Here is a 16,832-nt window from a genome sequence, read left to right as displayed (position 1 = left end):
TTGGTTAACTAAGTTATTGTGCATTTATATAATCACTTATTGGTAGACATTTGAATTATGTCCAATCTTTTCTATTATAAACAATGCTAAATATATCGTTTCACAAATGTGTGTATACCTTAGATGCAGCATTGCCTGATGTAAGGATGTGTGTGTTGGTAACATTGCTATATATTTCTAATTGCTCTCCATATAAATTCTAGTTTTTTTATGCTTAATGTCTCTCTAAAACACTAACGAGAATCGTTTTAACTGATGAGGGACTTGGTTTATCTCAGGAATTTCTCAGTCGCCTAATCAACCCTAACCCAACCAGGCCATTCATATGCTCCTTCTTCTAGCCACACTCCCCTTGCTTATGGACCCCCCAAAGCTTCAAGCAAACCTGTAGCAGCAAAGCTGTATAGAATCCAACCATCTATCGGTGTTTACCATGACATTCCACCTTTTCCTTCCCTCTGAGCTTCTTTTTAATTTAATTTTATTTATTCTTTTCTATTTTATGATTTTATTTATTTATTTTAAGCTCCTGCTGTACCCCTTCTTGTCATCACAGCCCCACTGCTTATATATACTCATTTAAGGCTTTATATGCCACAGACACACCACTGAGTTGGCCTTGATTTAGGAAAAACATTTTAAAAGTGGTGTGTGTGCAGAATCGTAGGGTCAGGGAATTAGACTGTTGAACTATAGACTCAGTATGGATAGTAATGTAACTATACTTTTGGTTTTTTGCCTCCGTGGAAAACCATAGATGAAGAAACATTTGAATCTGGTAAATAAAACATGAATATTTTATACTGATTTTTAAACGTATATTCCAAATGTTGGTATAACTTAAACACTTTTAATGACACAATAATTGCTTAAAGACATCAACAGTATAGTCATGAGATATTGTAAACTTCACCATACGCAGTGCTTCTCATTAGGGACATTTTGGAACCCTATGGGGGCATTTTTGGGTTGTCACATTGATTGGGGACACTACTGGCCTTTAGCTGGTGGGAGTCAGGGATGCTAGATGACCTGCTGTGTGTGAGACCATCCTGCATGATGTCCTGAATGTCCTGCTAGACAAAACTCATTAGGAATCTGAGTAAGTAGTTCTTTAGTACACAACAGTGATGTAAGTTTTCACAAGATGTAACATGAAAAGCTCATTGGTTTAGAAGACAGTCATTATGGAGAGAGACATTGAAACAGAATAAAGACATTGCCTTGAAATTACTGAATAATTTATTCCACACATTCTAATCCATACTGATATTAAATCAACTGGAAAGTGAGGTATCTATACCAAACCAATTATTTTCTTTTTCTTTAATATGTTATTGCCATTATTGATGACACATGGTATAATCAAGTGTCTGTTCCTCAACGTAATGTTGACGTTATTAGTAACAAAGTAAGTCCCACGGAGTATTTTGAAAAACTGGCAGCCTTTTGGAGCATGTTAACATTACTAACTTGCTTCCAAGTGTATGATGTTTCCTCATTTTCTCCACTTCATCAGTGCTTTGGCATATTACACCTACCTCAGTTAAGGCAATTTCCCTCTTTCCCATATATACCAATAAATCTGGTCTGTTATCAGAACACTCTTTGTTCTAGTCTCCACTCGTTACTTTGCTCTTCTGTTTTTCTATACTTCATATAAGGACTATTTTCTGATCTTCTCACTTTCTTTAAATCCATGCTTCTTCAGTATAAGTAGGTATAAGCATCTAATAGTTTATGTCTTCTAGAGAAGCCATGCCCAAAGATTTATATTTTGAAATATATACTTTTTGAAACACGTACTTTTAAAACATAAATTACTTCCTTTTAATTTTCCTTTACATTACAGTTAGAGCATTACGTTGCTGTTTTAAAATGATGTGTTAGAATATATCTATGAATTTCATTTTTTAAGCTTAGAGAGATTGTTATAAATATTAGTTATAATGGAAGATAGCATTGGGACATCCCTAGTGGTCCAGTGGTTAAGACTTCGCCTTCCAGTGCAGGGGGTGTGGGTTCAATTCCTGGTCGGGGAGCTAAGATCCCACATGCCTCATGGCCAAATAATCAAAAACATGAAACAGAAACAATATTGTAACAAATTCAATAAAGAGTTTAAAAATGGTCCACATAAAAAAAATCTTAAAAAAAAATGTATTGAGACACATGGAGTTGGGAACTACTCACCTAAATTATTTATGTACCATTTATGTTGCTTCTAAATTTCCTATTTTCAATTAGATAGTTGGCTTGTTAGGGGTAACCTTCCCCCCCACCCCCACACTGCTGCCCAGCTTGTGGGATCTAAGTTTCTTAGTTCCCGGACCAGGGACTGAACCCGAGCCACGGCAGTGAAAGCGTCAAGCCCTAACCACTGGACTGCCAAGGAATTTCCTGTTAGGGGTAATTTAATGATCTACACTTGGTTCAGTGTTTGGGATTGGTTTAATTTTTAATTCCTCTGGACTATAGTCATCCTTCTTTGCTCTGTTCAACGCATCATTTTGTTGGGAGACACTCTACATGCCAAAGTTGTGGTTGAGGCTTAGACGTATTGTGATGTCTGTGAAAGGAGAGACGCTGTTGCAGTGGTCAATGCCATGGACTGGAGCTGGATTCTCCAAGCATGAATCCTGGTCCAACTAGCCAGGGGTCATCTGTCACGTAAGCTCTCTGCCCTTCAGGTGCCCACGTCTAAAGTGGGAAAAATAATTTATATAAGTAAAGTGCTTAGAATGTAAGTGCATGAGTGTTAGCCAGCATTTTAATGAAGAAGTAATAGGGGCAATCAGCAGCTAGTTCTCTAATAACAACACTGCAGAGGAAAGTGTGCAGCTGCCCTTAGTTACTGCAAAGCACTCCTTCTGGACTCCTCTTTGTTGAAAGAGTGAGAACTCTCAAGTACATTATTCTGAATCCAGCTCACTTGGGAGCTCAGTTAAGGAACAACTGGCACCCAGCTGGCATTTTTTCTAAATAAATAACGACAGTCATTCATGATGCTTAATTCTGTTACTTAGAGCATTTAATGGGCAGTTAAGTTTCTTCAGTTTTGGTCCCAACTCTTCTCTGAATGAAGTATCATGTGACCTCTTTGGATCTTTCTGGATGGTATAGTCTAATTAGGAATGCCATTTTAAAAAACAGATAAAAACATACACCCCCCAACAAAAACCAAACAAACAAAAACAGGGGTGATGGATGTTTCGAGATATCTAGAAAACAAAGAAAACAGTACACTCTGTGTTCAGTTGCACCTGTCTTCAAGGGACCAGCTGGAGATGGAAATGTGTGACTGGACCCGGACAGGTAAGGAATGAGGACACTCGTTGCAGAGCTTCCCCAGTGGCCCTTCCACCACTTCCTTGCCTTCACAGGGTTGCAGCTAGATGGCCTCTGGGAGAGAAGGGAAGAAGAGGCTCAAATCGGTTGCCTTGAAAATTTCTCTTTCAAGCCCCATTCTTTGCCAGCCAAGTAGAGAGGAGTCTGCATGGATAGAAAGCCTTCAAGGAGAGTCTAGATAAGCAACTTGCAGGAAAAGTTACTGTCTGCTGGGCAGCAGAGGCAGGTCCAACGAGTTTCTGAGTTTCCAGTTGTGTGTCGTTCATTTGCCTTGGCAGGTCTTGCCCAGGTTACAACTTTTTCTAAGGGTGACATGAATGCCTCACTTGTGTCATTTGTCTTCATTGTTATTTGTCTTTATTTTGCCAACTTGATCTTCTCAAAGGCTTAACTTTTTCACGTCTGTTTCTTCACTTATCCAAATCTCCAGAGGAACTTTCAGAAGGTGACTACTCATTTTTATGTCCTTGATAAGCCAAATAGAGCTCTGTTTGAGATCTTTCAGTGCCTCAACATGAATACTTGACTGGATATATTTTAAGATAAGATATGATATTTTAAGGGTGAAATCAGTGATGAGATATACAATGTCATAGAGAATATTTTTAAATGAACAATGAAAGTAATTAAACTTTATCACTGTATCCCTAAGTAAACATTTCCTTTTAAACTTATTTCCAATTTTCAGTTAGAAAAATACGCTTACTTACCAGAAGATGGAATTGATATTGGTGTGTTTTCTTTATATTTTAAAATGGGTGTTTAAACACAAAGCTTAAGGAAGAAAGGTATATGTCCGTTCATTCTATGAACAAATGCTCTTTCTATATTATTTCGATGATCAGAACAGAGTTGTGTAAGTGAAAAAGAATACATGTTAGTAAAAAGTAATTTGAAAATGATATTTTTATAATATTTTTTCCCAGAGTTTTTGACAATTTTTCTGAGACCCCAGTGGAAGCAGAGACAGAAGTTTAAACAAGCTGTAGATGTTACTGCTGGGCACAGTTTTCCTAACTCTTGTCTCTCAGAGTCCTGGACAGTCAGAAACAATTTGCAGCCATAAAACAAATACTAATTTCATACAGAATGAACCACCTCATAAGGGAAAAGAATAAAAACCCATTTCTAACAAAGAGATTAATTATAGGACCTACAGAACACCATATCTATGAGTAAAAGCCAAGACCAGTTTATATGTTTCCTTTTTTGAAAATCTGTTTTCTTTGGGTACATTTAAAAATGCATACCCAAATTTATGTTTTTACTATGACTCAATATCTTTCTTATAACTTTAAAGAAGACTATGATAGTTTTTTGTTCCAACCATACTAGACAGAATACATTCAGTGTACTGCTAAATTTCTGGATAGTGTCTCTATATAGTTTGGTGCCTGTGATAGGATGGAAAGTGCTTAGGACATTTTTTAATAAGGCACTCAAGGATAAAGTCAGCTGTGCTGCCATCTACTGAAATAGTGTCTCTTGAAGATTTGAAGATAATTTCATGCATCCATTCTAAGTAACGTTCTCGTTCTCCTCTGCCATATTCTGTTCCTGCCATTTGCTGTGTTACAGACAAGGAGGAATTCGTTGGCTACGGCCAGAAGTTCTATATTGGTAGGTAATGATTAATAAAAGGTGGGTCTTTGTCACTTGCTAAGTTATATTCATATGAATATAACTTATTATATGAATTATGAATGAGCCCGACTCTTCTGAAAGCTTCTTTTGCTGACGGATGTTCCCAAACTTGTTCCTTGTTCTGGTTTCTCTCTATCCCTATTTAAAAAAATAATCAGTATTCTGATGTGTTGATCATTTATTGTAATTCATCTGGTTTATACTGGATATCTCCTAATTATTCATCAAACACAAGTCTTTTGTTTTCTTCCAGTCTGTTCCATAATGTATTCACCTTACTCTAAAGAGACCAATTCTCTGACCACTACACTTATTTTTTATGTTCATGTTTCCATGAGCTGAGCAGAGCTTTCTGAAAGACCAGGCACCTTCATCATTCATTTAAAACCATGCTGGGCTTCCTCCTTATGTGAGACAGTGGGAAAACAGCAGGGCTGCAGGGTCTGTAAAGCAGAATGTTGGTCCTCAGGTCTGGATGCACATTGGAATCACTGGGGAGCTTTAAAAAAAATGGGGCCATTTTTCTGCATCCCTTCCAGAATAATTCAGCCCAAAAGCCATTAGGCAGGTTGAGTAGGGTAGGCATCTACACAAATGTGGAGAAGAAGCAGTCTAGAGTGGGGCATCAGAGCTTGAGCAGCGTGGGGAAGGCATCACTGCAGGGGTGATGGCAGCCTGGAGCAGGTCGTTGGAGCCAAAGTGAGTGGGGCAGCTGCCACCACTTGGGTCCTGACACCTCACAGCCTCTATAACTATGCCCCCCTTACCTAAGTTTGGGCTTGGCACTTCCTGCCAGGCTGCTGGATACTGTGCATCCCCCATCCTGCCCAGGTGCTGTTAATTGATACAATAAGTAAATGTATTGAGGCGAATAAGAGCTAGATTTCCCACTCTTAGAGAAAGGAGTTACCCATATGGAATGGAGGAAGGCTAGAATGAAAACTGTAGTGTCGAATTGGCATTGTAGGCATTGGTGTGAACTCATGGTGTTCAACACATATAGATACAAGCAATGTAAATGTGTGCGTATTTATATATTCACATATAGTCCCTAGCTCCATCTTCTGACAGGACCTGGGAATGGCTCTGAAATACCAGAAAGCCCTGTGATTCAGTAGGCAGATTATGTGGGATTCTAGGAGTTTGGAAATCACTACTAAGATGTCCAACTCTGCTACTGAGCACACAGTGGTGGGCAACCACCTAACCTGCCTGTGTCTAAGTGTATCCACCTGAAACATAAATCAAATCATGGCACACCCAACCTCCACCGTCCAGCGACTTCCCATCCCACTTTGACCACAATCCAACACTTGACCAAGTCTCTGTGTGGCCTCCTGGCTTCCTTTCCAACCCCATTTCCTACCACTCTCCCTACTGCTCACTGCCCCTCAGTACACAGGCCTCCTTATCTTCCTCAAGCACTCCAAGCAAGATCCTTTCTCTGCACCTTTGCAATGCTGTTTCCTCAGCCTGGACTGCTCTTCCCCACAGACGCCTCCTCACCTGGCTCCGTTACATCATTCAGAGCCCTGCTCAATGTTGACTTTTCAGAGACGCTTAAATGAACCTCCAACCTGAAAAGCATCCCGGTCACTATCCACTTACCCTTCTTCTAAGCACTTATTTTTGTTGCAGTTTATTTTTCTCTCTCCTCCTGCATAAAATGTAAATTCCATGAGGAAATGGGCTTGGTTTAGTTGACCACTGTATCCCCAGCACCAACGCCCGGCACATAGCAGGCGCTGGACGCAACTTAGAGGTCACATGGGGGCATTTTGCTGTTTTCCTTTGTATGGCTTCCTATCTTCTACCTTCAGACAGATGTGTGTTAATTACCTCTTCCGGATCACAATCACCGCATGCTCCTTCCGGTGTGAGACAGGAAGCGACCTCTTCTGCCCTGGGTCTCACGTCCTGTGCATTTCTTCCCTCGCAGCCGGTTTCCGTCGCAGCATGCGCCTCTGCCGCCGCTGGTCCCACCTCAGCCAGCTGCGAGCCAAGGTATGCGGCGCCAGCACCTGCTCCGGCGCAGCGGGCGCCCCGTACGAGGAGGTGGTGCGGTACCAGCGACGCCCTGCAGACAAGCACCGCCTCATCGTGCTTGTGGGTATGTCCCCGAAGGCAGTGTCTCCTCATCCATGGCGAGGCTCTCCTGGATTCAGTAGTCTTGCATTGGGAGTAGTGGTAAAAGTAAGAGTCTTTATGGACCTGCATATAAACACCTTAAAAAAAAATAAAGCCTGGGCTTCCCTGGTGGCGCAGTGGTTGAGAGTCCTCCTGCCAATGCGGGGGACACGGGTTCATGCCCCGGTCCGGGAGGATCCCACATGCCGCGGAACGGCTGGGCCCGTGAGCCATGGCCGCTGAGCCTGCGCGTGTGGAGCCTGTGCTCCAAAACGGGAGAGGCCACAACAGTGAGAGGCCCGCGTACCGCAAAAAAATTAAATAAATAAAGCTTGTTTTTTATGTGTGTTTATAAATAAAACGTTATGGATCATGCTTTAATTGTCTACAGTTGAATGCAGTATGCCATGGTGTATATGAACCTGTGTAATAAGAAGATGTAGTATGATTAGGTTATAAGTGAGATTTTTTTTTTAGTATCTGGTTTAGAGTTTGTTCTATAAGCATAGATGAATGTTTCCCCCCAGACTGGATCATTAGTCTATATTAGAAATAAAAATGCTTAAGATTCATTCCCTTAAGAAATTTGTAACCATCTCCTTTAGAAATGCCTAAAAGTCTTCTGGACTGTATCTTTGGTGCTGAAGAACAGGGCAAATAGTGCTGGGATGATCTACTTTTTCAAAAAATTTACTTTATGTATTTTTGGCTGTGTTGGGTCTTCGCTGCTGCACTCTGTCTTTCTCTAGTTGCAGCGAGCTGGAGCTACTCTTCCCTACGGTGCACGGGCTTCTCATTGCAGTGGCTTCTCTTGTTGCGGAGCATGGGCTCTAGGTGCGTGGGCTCTAGGTGCGTGGGCTCAGTAGCTGTGGCACGTGGGCTCAGTAGTTGTGGCTTCTGGGCTCTAGAGCGCAGGCTCAGTAGTTGTGACGCACGGGCTTAGTTGCTCTACAGCATGTGGGAGCTCCCTGGACCAAGGCTTGAACCTGTGTCCCCTGCATTGGCAGGCGGATTCTTAACCACTGCGCCATCAGGGAAGCCCTGAGATGATCTACTTTGTGACGAAGATCTCTGCAAAGCTGGTTACTGCAGCAGTAGGAACTTACCTCTTACTGCCATCTTCTCTGTGTATTCCTGCCAAAGGCAGGCCCCTTTGGAGCAGAACAACATACCTTACAGCCAGGACCAGCTACGGAATTTTTAGGATGCTGGGCAAAATTAAAATGCAAAAGCCCCTTATTCAAAAATGATTGCGAATTTCAGTGTGGGAGCAGAAGAGCATTAAGCCAAGCGCAGTAGCCTAAGCATGGGCTTGTGGACCACACAGTTCTCTGCTCATGAAGCCAGCCCTTTCTCCAGTTGCACATGGGGGTGCTGACTCCACCATCTGTCAGGAGATGTGTCCCTGAATTCTGTAATTGTGGAAGCTGGTTGTGATGTGATAGGAACTTCATGGGAAGAGAAAAGGCAGTTTGTCTCAAATGATCTGACTCGAGGCCAGAGAATTCTGAATATCCAACATTAGACGAAGTTTGCTGGGGTGACAGGTTCCTGCAATTCCCTACCTCATTTCTGAATGTTGGAGAAGTGTGGGTTACTCCATGGGTCACCAAGAAAATTCCCAAGAGTTTTCTGGGAAGAGTTTATTTCAATTCATGAGAATGGAAACTATGTTATTTCCCCAATACCATGTGCTCTCAAGTGTCTTCAACAGGAAGACTGAAGTGATGATTTCATCATGTAACTCTACTTATCCACCTCTAATAATTTCCATATGTGGTGTTTTGTGTTTAGGACCTTCTGGTGTTGGAGTAAATGAACTGAGGAGACAACTCATTGAACTTGATCCGAACCGTTTTCAAAGTGCTGTGCCACGTACGTTTACTTTTTCTTTCATAGGGGTTCATGTTTTGGTAGAACTTTCTTTGCCTCTGCAGATGTACTCATCTCACTTAACTATGTTATACCATCTTTGTTGTAAGAATATAAGAAACAAGAGATAGTCCTCAATATTTCTAACTATATTTATTTTAATAGAGGAAATTGATTTACTAGCGTGTAGCCTAGCTAGGCTTTTAAAAGGTGACCCTTCTTTTCATTTTTTAGCAATCATATAGATAACCTTTCAGGAAAACTAAATATTTAGCAGTAATGGATAACATTCATTCAGTACTTACTATCTTTCTGGCGGTATGCTTGGCTTTTTAAATGCTTTATCAAATTTTAAATTTTAATACATGCACATATAATTTTATATAAACTATAAGTATTATACCATCCAAGCTGGAGGAGCATGTGGGTGTGGGTGCTTCCCCTTCACCTCAAGGCAAGAGAGAAGAAGTTAGGAAAACCACTTAAAGAGGTTAATATGTGTTCCCTGCTGTTTGGGAGACACAGAAGACTGGTGTCAGAATTATATCTGAAAAATCTAAAGGATGAGAGCTTAGAGGAAGTGGCCAAAGGTTATGTTTTGGGAGGTAGCTGCCCTTTTAGAGTCTGTCACAGCAAAAGAGTTGTGATTTTTCCCAAGGACCAGATCTGGGTGGATGACGTGGAAGAAAGTCAGCCTGGGGTTGTCTTGGTTCTTGCCCAAGAGGAAGCCTCTGTAAAAGGAGGCCAAAACTGAACCCCCAGATACCCAAGGGTGTGGAAGAAATCACAGATGGCTAGGTGGAATAGAGATGGATTTGGGATATGCAGCAGCGCTGGTGGTGGTGGTAGCCTCTGCAAAATAACCCACTACATCCTCTAGGAGATAAAGAGCCAGATTTAAACATCTGCCAGGTCTAAAAGGAGCCAAGAGCAACCAGCATCAGCATCAGTTAAAGTAAGAATTTTCCTGTGCTGCTCACCTCTCCTCTCTCTCTCTGCCCTCTAGCCTTGCAGAGTTATAAAATTGGGGGAGGAGAAGTAGAAATGCAATGAAAGGGAAGAGAAGAACTGAATCAAACTCACTTTCCTGACTTCTGACTTCTCTGATGGCAGGCTTCCCTGGGTGAGGCCAGTCTGAGCCCGTTGTGGGGAGAAGAAGCCTAAAATATAAATGAAGTTCATAATTTCGATTATTACATGGGAACAGAATTTTAATTATTAAATTGAGGCTGAGTTTTTGGCATGAATGGTAATGAACTTTTTTTTAAAACCAAAGAGCCATCAGGAGAGTCACGGGAGTTTCAACCAGGGCCAGGGAAAACAAAGTTGTTTTATGATCACATTCCATTGGTTGTGCCTTCCAAGTGCAGTTTACATATGTAAGAATGGACACTAACCTCAAAAACAAAAACTAATAAAGAAATCACCATTTTCAATAATCTGGATAAAAATAAAATGCCCACAGAACACAGAAGAATTGTAAGTTGTCTGGATAACCATCATTCAAAGTGGGAATATGTCGTCCATATTTTGCTTTTTAAATTTAGTGAACAGTTTTAAGCTTAAAATGAATGCCTTAAAATGAATCATGCACCAATTCACAGACTTTAACCTACCATATAAAATACAGTCCAACAGAAGCCAAGGAGAAAGGGTCATCTTAGGCTTATATTAACATAATTTACTATCACCTGAGAACTAGAATTTTTTTCAGTATAAAGCTTTAGAGGAGGGACTTCCCTGGCAGTCCAGTGGTTAAGACTCCACGCTTCCACTTCAGGGGGCGCAGGTCCGATCCCTCGTTGGGGCACTAAGATGCCGCATGCTGTGCAGCATGGCCAAAAGACAAAAACAAAAATGCTATAGGAGAAGTGGCATAACTGTAGGAACTATAAGGATATAAAGAGAGGCTTGAATAAAGAAAAAACAAAAATGATCCCCAGATGACCTTTGCTTTCTGAGCTTCTTGAAATGTCTGGAACTCCTTTTATCATTTAGGGCCTGTTTCAGATTCCTACTTGGTTGTTTCCATGTGTTGATATCATCAGATGTTGATCTGTTTCATCCTTAAACTTTATCAAATACAAATACACATTGTTTTATGAATAAGGAGAATTTTTGTAATACAGGTTAAGGGACTAGCAACTTTGCAGTAGATACAGGTCACAGTTGGAACCGTGTCTTATTCATCTTTGTGTTCTAAGAACCTAACGTGATAGCGGGAACACAGGCACTCAGTATATGTTAGTTGAATAAATGGATGAGCAGACAATGAATCACTTTTAGGTACTAAATGAACTCCTATGTTCTACACCAGGTACTATTTAGGCTGAAGAATCTATAATCAAAGTGGTGATATCAAAGAATCAGACTGAATCCAGACTCCACCAATCTTTCCTTTCTGGAGATCACTAAAACTAATCACCATCTCACTTGGATATTAATGTATCCGGGCAAAACTGCAGACTGTCATGAGCTTTCTCCATTTCAAATCTGAGACAATCTGGCATAATAGGAGACATTAGTCTGGGAGGAGTCAGGACACCTAGGTGCTTGTTTTCAACTTTGTTTTTCATTTGTTTTATTCCTGTGAGCAAGTTAGTTACTCTCTAAAGTCTTCAGTTACTTACCAGTAAACTACGGATAATAACCTTTTACCTAGCTACGAATGTGAAGGATGAAATGAGATCTTGGGAAATGCATTACCTAAACATAAGATATTGCTGGTTTTGCTACCCGGGGGCCTTAGCCACCTTAGGGCTCACATATACTTCACTACTTCCTGTTCTGAAGTAACAGCAAGAGTTCCCTTAGGGCCTTCTTATCTTGGCTTAATCCATAATGCACTCTGGTCTAGTTTATACCACGAACACTTAACAAAGGCTTATGATTAGCTGATTTTGATATGAGAACTTCTACTTTCTTATCACCAGTCTGGCTCCCTTTTTTGGTTCTAGCATTAAATTTATCTATCCATTAATGTATTAATTTATTTATTTTGATCAGACATCTTTATCCAAATGCATATGGGTAGTAAAACATTTTGAAGATTCTAAAATCTTTTTTAAAATTCCCTTTTTTTGTCAGATACTACTCGTTCCAAAAAGAGTTATGAAATGGATGGCCGTGAGTATCACTATGTGTCAAAGGAAACATTTGAAAGCCTCATGTATAGTCACAGGTAAGCTAGATGTCCAGAATCTGATTCTCCCCTCTGGTTGTTTAACATTCAAAATAGAACCCCTATTTTTATGCATTGTCCAAAACTCCTGGGGTAATTTTTTTTTGCTTCTGGAAAACTAAGTAAGGAAATGTATATTGATTTACTAGTACACCAAATCATTGAGTTTGGAGAGGGAGCAGAACTGAGCTGCAGATTTTAGAGAATTTGAAGTAGTTAAGTCCTAGATCTCCTAACATATTTGTGTTCTCCTGTCAAACATCCACTAATTCATTTTGTGCCATCAGGGTCCACATATTTTATTCTATTCTGTTGGAGTTTATCTTTATGTTATTACTAATAATATTTTACCTGTAGAAACAGTTCTTTTCTTTATCCCACCCTTGCAGGATGCTCGAGTATGGTGAGTACAAAGGCCACCTGTATGGCACTAGTGTGGATGCTGTTCAAGCAGTCCTTGATGAAGGAAAGATTTGTGTCATGGACTTAGAGCCTCAGGTGGGTCTGTGGTGGTGTATTTCCCATCTCCCCAAAGTAATGAATGCATGTCATCCATTTTATGTACATGCTTTAGGTTGTAGTTGAGACACTTTATTCTGTTAGGATAAGACCACTTCCCATATCTAAGGACCAGGATCTTACTTGAAGGATCAATTGCCATTATCTTGTCTTAGCTGAGGAAAAAAATCTAGTTTCTCAGACAAAAAAACAAAACAAAACAGAACTGAGCAGGTAGCCATAAAGAAAACTAAGAATCTTCCTTTGACCTTGATCACAAAGGCATCAAGGTAACTTCCGGTGGAGGGAATAACATGTTGCTTTACACAAGGAGGTGAGGTTCCTATGTTTTCATATCGATAGCTGTCTCCCTGAGACCATATGTGGAATAGAGCAGAAATAAGCGAGTTAAGGTAAGATAAAAAACATACAACATGTAGTCCAAATTTTTATAATCCTGTATTTTCTTTGTATTTTGTGTAGTCACGTAAAAATATATCTTGTGTGCTAAAGAAAATCAGGGGACATGAGATTTGTTCTCACTTGGTGGTCAAACTGGTGGTCAGTGTGAAGATGTCAGTTTTATCTGGTTTGAGACAATGGCAAGAAGAAAGGGAAGTGAGGGTGAAACAGAGCTGATTGGCCTTGGGAGTCTGTCCTTGTCTTTTCCCCATGAGATCATGTATAGAATCCTATTCTCAGATTTCAATAAGGATGTCATAGCTAGCAAGAGGAAGAACCAGTATTTGATCTTAATTTTGATTCCAGAACTCCATCTCTTAATTATTAAAATGTTTTTTAGAGTTGAGGACTTGGGAGCACATGAGAATATACTCTGGTTAAAAATAACTGCTAATTTCTGTTCTTAGAAATTTTGAGAACATTCATGTTGATTCTAGGAAATTAGAACTTCTGTTTTTAGATCTTCAATCTCATGCTCTGCCAACTGAGATATTTTGGTTGCTAGGACTTCTGTTCTTAAATGTGCATTTAATTTTTCTGTGTAGGGTATTCAAGTGGCTCGAACCCATGAACTGAAGCCCTATGTCATATTTATAAAGCCATCTAGCATGAGTTGTATGAAGCAATCTCGGAAAAATGCCAAGATCATTACAAACTACTTTGTGGACATGAAGTTCAAGGTAAGATACAGAGGAAATAGATGAGTGTATTGTGGGGTTTTTTTCCTAGTCAAAAAATTACTGTATTGTTTCCAGAGCGTCCCTATGTTAAGGAATGTAATTTTTGTTTCTAATGAAACAAAAATTTATGATTTTTGTTTCATTTATCCTTTTTACTGGACATCATTTATAGATATTAAAATAAAGTTTAATAATACTATAAGGCTACTCATTTTTTTTCTCCTGTTTTGGGGTTTAGCTTTTAAAAAAAAGGCCCTCAAGCCACAATTTGCAGTCACACAGAAATTGGGTGTGTGCATTTTAAATAGATTACTTATTTTACAAAAGCATTTGAATTTACTTTAAAATGCTCTAGTTAATTATCTCAACTGTAATATGAGATACCTTTATAAATATATATTAAAACACAAAGGATGTTTATTAATGATTATAGCAATAATAGAGGGGCCAAGCCAGGTGGGATTAATCAGTGATTCTTTTTCCCAGATATACATATATATTTTTTTCGTTAAATACACTTTAAATATTTTAAATCATAACATACATTCAGCAAGGTGTATACATCTTAAGTGTACAGCTCAATGACTTTTTACATGTGTATGCACCCAGGTAACCATCACCTAGATCAAGATATTACATCCACTTGTTTGTGTGTGCATGTAAGTGTGTGTGGTAAAAAACATATAACATAAAACACAAAACTTGGGCTTCCCTGGTGGCGCAGTGGTTGAGAGTCCGCCTGCCGATGCAGGGGATACGGGTTCGTGCCCCGGTCCGGGAAGATCCCACATGCCACGGAGCAGCTGGGCCTGCGCGTCCGGAGCCTGTGCTCCGCAACGGGAGAGGCCACAACAGTGAGAGGCCCGCATAGTGGAAAAAAGAAAAAAAAAACACAAAACTTACCATCTTAACCATTATAAGTGTACAGTTAAGTAGTGTTAAGTCTATTTATATTGTGAAGCAGATCTCCAGAACTTTTTCATCTTGCAAAGCTCAAATTAAACATATGGACTGCTCCATGAATTTGCATGTCATCCTTGAATAGGGGCCGTGCTAATCTCTACATCATTCCAATTTTAGTATATGTGTTACTGATGGGAGCATGAGGTATCATTGTATTATCCTTTATCTCTCTATTTTTACCTTCATTATTTTGTCAATGGCTACCGTATGAAAGTTTGATTCTCCAGTTTGCATTTCAAACAGTGGAGTCTGTGGATATATTCTCTGAGTCTTATGGGCATTTCAAATTCTGTTCTCATTTTTATGGCAATCTAAAAAATTAACAAAATTGCTTCTGGTCATCTTATAAAGGAGTACTGCCACAAGATCTCAGTGCCTGTATTTATGTTTGTGTTTATGATTGCATTAGCAATAAGTTGTACTATTTTAATTATTGTGGACAAATAAGAAAATAGTAGCAATGGATTTAATGCATTAGTGCCAAGTGAAGGCCAAATGACCTTGACTAAACAAACATTTCACAATAGTAGAAATAGACAATATTATAGGTGAATTCAGTCATCATGAAGCAAAGAGTAATAAAGGTATGCCTCATTTCGAAGAACCAGTTCATACCATCCTCATGTGCAAAGTGGCCATTTTGTATCTGCAAAATAATGTCATTCTTATCAGATTAATGTTCATTTGAAATTTATGTTTTAAGTTTTATTTATATTTAACTGGTAAAATTTCTTTGGTTTTATGTTGTATATGGTTTGAGAGCTTCAAGTGTTTAGATAATAGAGTAAGATAATTTAAGTCCAAATAGGAAGTTGAGAGGATTGGTCTGTCTACAAACTGTTACTCAATTTTGTGAAAACCTGACCTGGGAGACGTTAAGCAAGACTAAAGATAGAAACATAAGTTTTGTGGTTTAGAATGGAGGACATTTATATGACATAATGGTGTTTATAAACAGCTACACAACTGAATGTAACAGCAATTACAAACTGCATATTATTTCTATTTGTCTCATTAAGTTTGCTATGCATATTTTTCGATTTCTCCTAAAGGATGAAGATCTACAAGAGATGGAGGATTTAGCCCAAAAAATGGAGACTCAGTTTGGCCAGTTTTTGGATCACGTGATTGTGAATGACAGCTTGCAAGATGCATGTGCCCAGTTGTTGTCTGCAGTTCAGAAGGCTCAGGAGGAGCCTCAGTGGGTACCAGCAACATGGGTTTCCTCTGATACTGAATCTTAAGGAGGCCTTCTGCTTAATACTGGAGTTGTAACAATGTTCACCTATTACAGAGAGCTGGAAAAACAGCTGCAATCTAAAACAGCACTATTGCATTTGCCCTATTATAATGTGTGCAACTTTAAAAGTACTGCAGTTCATTAATTTATCTTATTTGAAAAAACAACCTGTATTGTATGGTTATGTAGAGTTATCTATTTGGCTTTCAGGGAAAAATGTGTTCCTTTACCTCATATGCAGCACTTGGTAGGAATAAAACAATGTTAAGTCACTGAGTAAAAGAACCTTTCACAGATTTCACATGGCTTTTGTATGATTCAGACAAAAAGAGCTTTCGTAAATAAAATACGTCATATTTAATTTCAGAAACTGTATTTTACCTTATGAAACTTCTGTTGTATAAACATGGATTTGACAAAAAGTACCTAGTTGACTAACTGCAAGAAAGAAGGGTTAATATACACATTTCACATCTAACATCAAAACTTACGGAAACAGCACTGCTCTCATTTTACACATTAGGCTGCAAGGAAAAAGTATTCTTTTGATCAGGGCTGCAACAATCATTAATTTTCCCAAAAGCCAGTATCTACATTTATGCCTAAATTAGGAAAAAGCAATGGATTTTAGTGCTAGAGACCAACATCTGAGAAAACCACGGGATGAGGATGTTATTCCACGAAGTCTTGTTTTTCTTACTTCCTAGAGTCTGAGACTTCCAGTCGCTAAACTTGCCCTAGTATCTGTTCATCTTCTGCATCATTCCCTAACTTTTTCCACATCCATGCCATCCCTCTGCTCTTTCTTAACTATAAA

General features: G+C 39.3%; 1 protein-coding gene across 1 annotated transcript in view; it reads left to right on the top strand.

Moving 5' to 3' along the window:
- Positions 1-16,019, top strand: part of MPP4 (MAGUK p55 scaffold protein 4) — a gene marked incomplete at both ends in the record, with an annotated part of 38,324 nt that extends 22,305 nt beyond the window's left edge. The window contains 9 exons of the mRNA XM_082841725.1: positions 758-778; positions 3,779-3,793; positions 4,927-4,968; positions 6,932-7,102; positions 8,914-8,994; positions 12,079-12,172; positions 12,562-12,670; positions 13,678-13,812; positions 15,828-16,019. Coding sequence (XP_082697851.1) covers positions 758-778; positions 3,779-3,793; positions 4,927-4,968; positions 6,932-7,102; positions 8,914-8,994; positions 12,079-12,172; positions 12,562-12,670; positions 13,678-13,812; positions 15,828-16,019 — 860 coding nt within the window. The remainder of the gene's footprint in view (positions 1-757; positions 779-3,778; positions 3,794-4,926; positions 4,969-6,931; positions 7,103-8,913; positions 8,995-12,078; positions 12,173-12,561; positions 12,671-13,677; positions 13,813-15,827) is intronic.
- Positions 16,020-16,832: the final 813 nt, after the last annotated feature.

Source organism: Leucopleurus acutus (assembly GCF_964270905.1).
Source record: "Leucopleurus acutus genome assembly, chromosome: 6".
Classification (NCBI taxonomy): Eukaryota; Metazoa; Chordata; class Mammalia; order Artiodactyla; family Delphinidae; genus Leucopleurus; species Leucopleurus acutus.
Note: the sequence above shows the minus strand (reverse complement) of the source record. Positions and strands in the feature narration are given on the sequence as shown.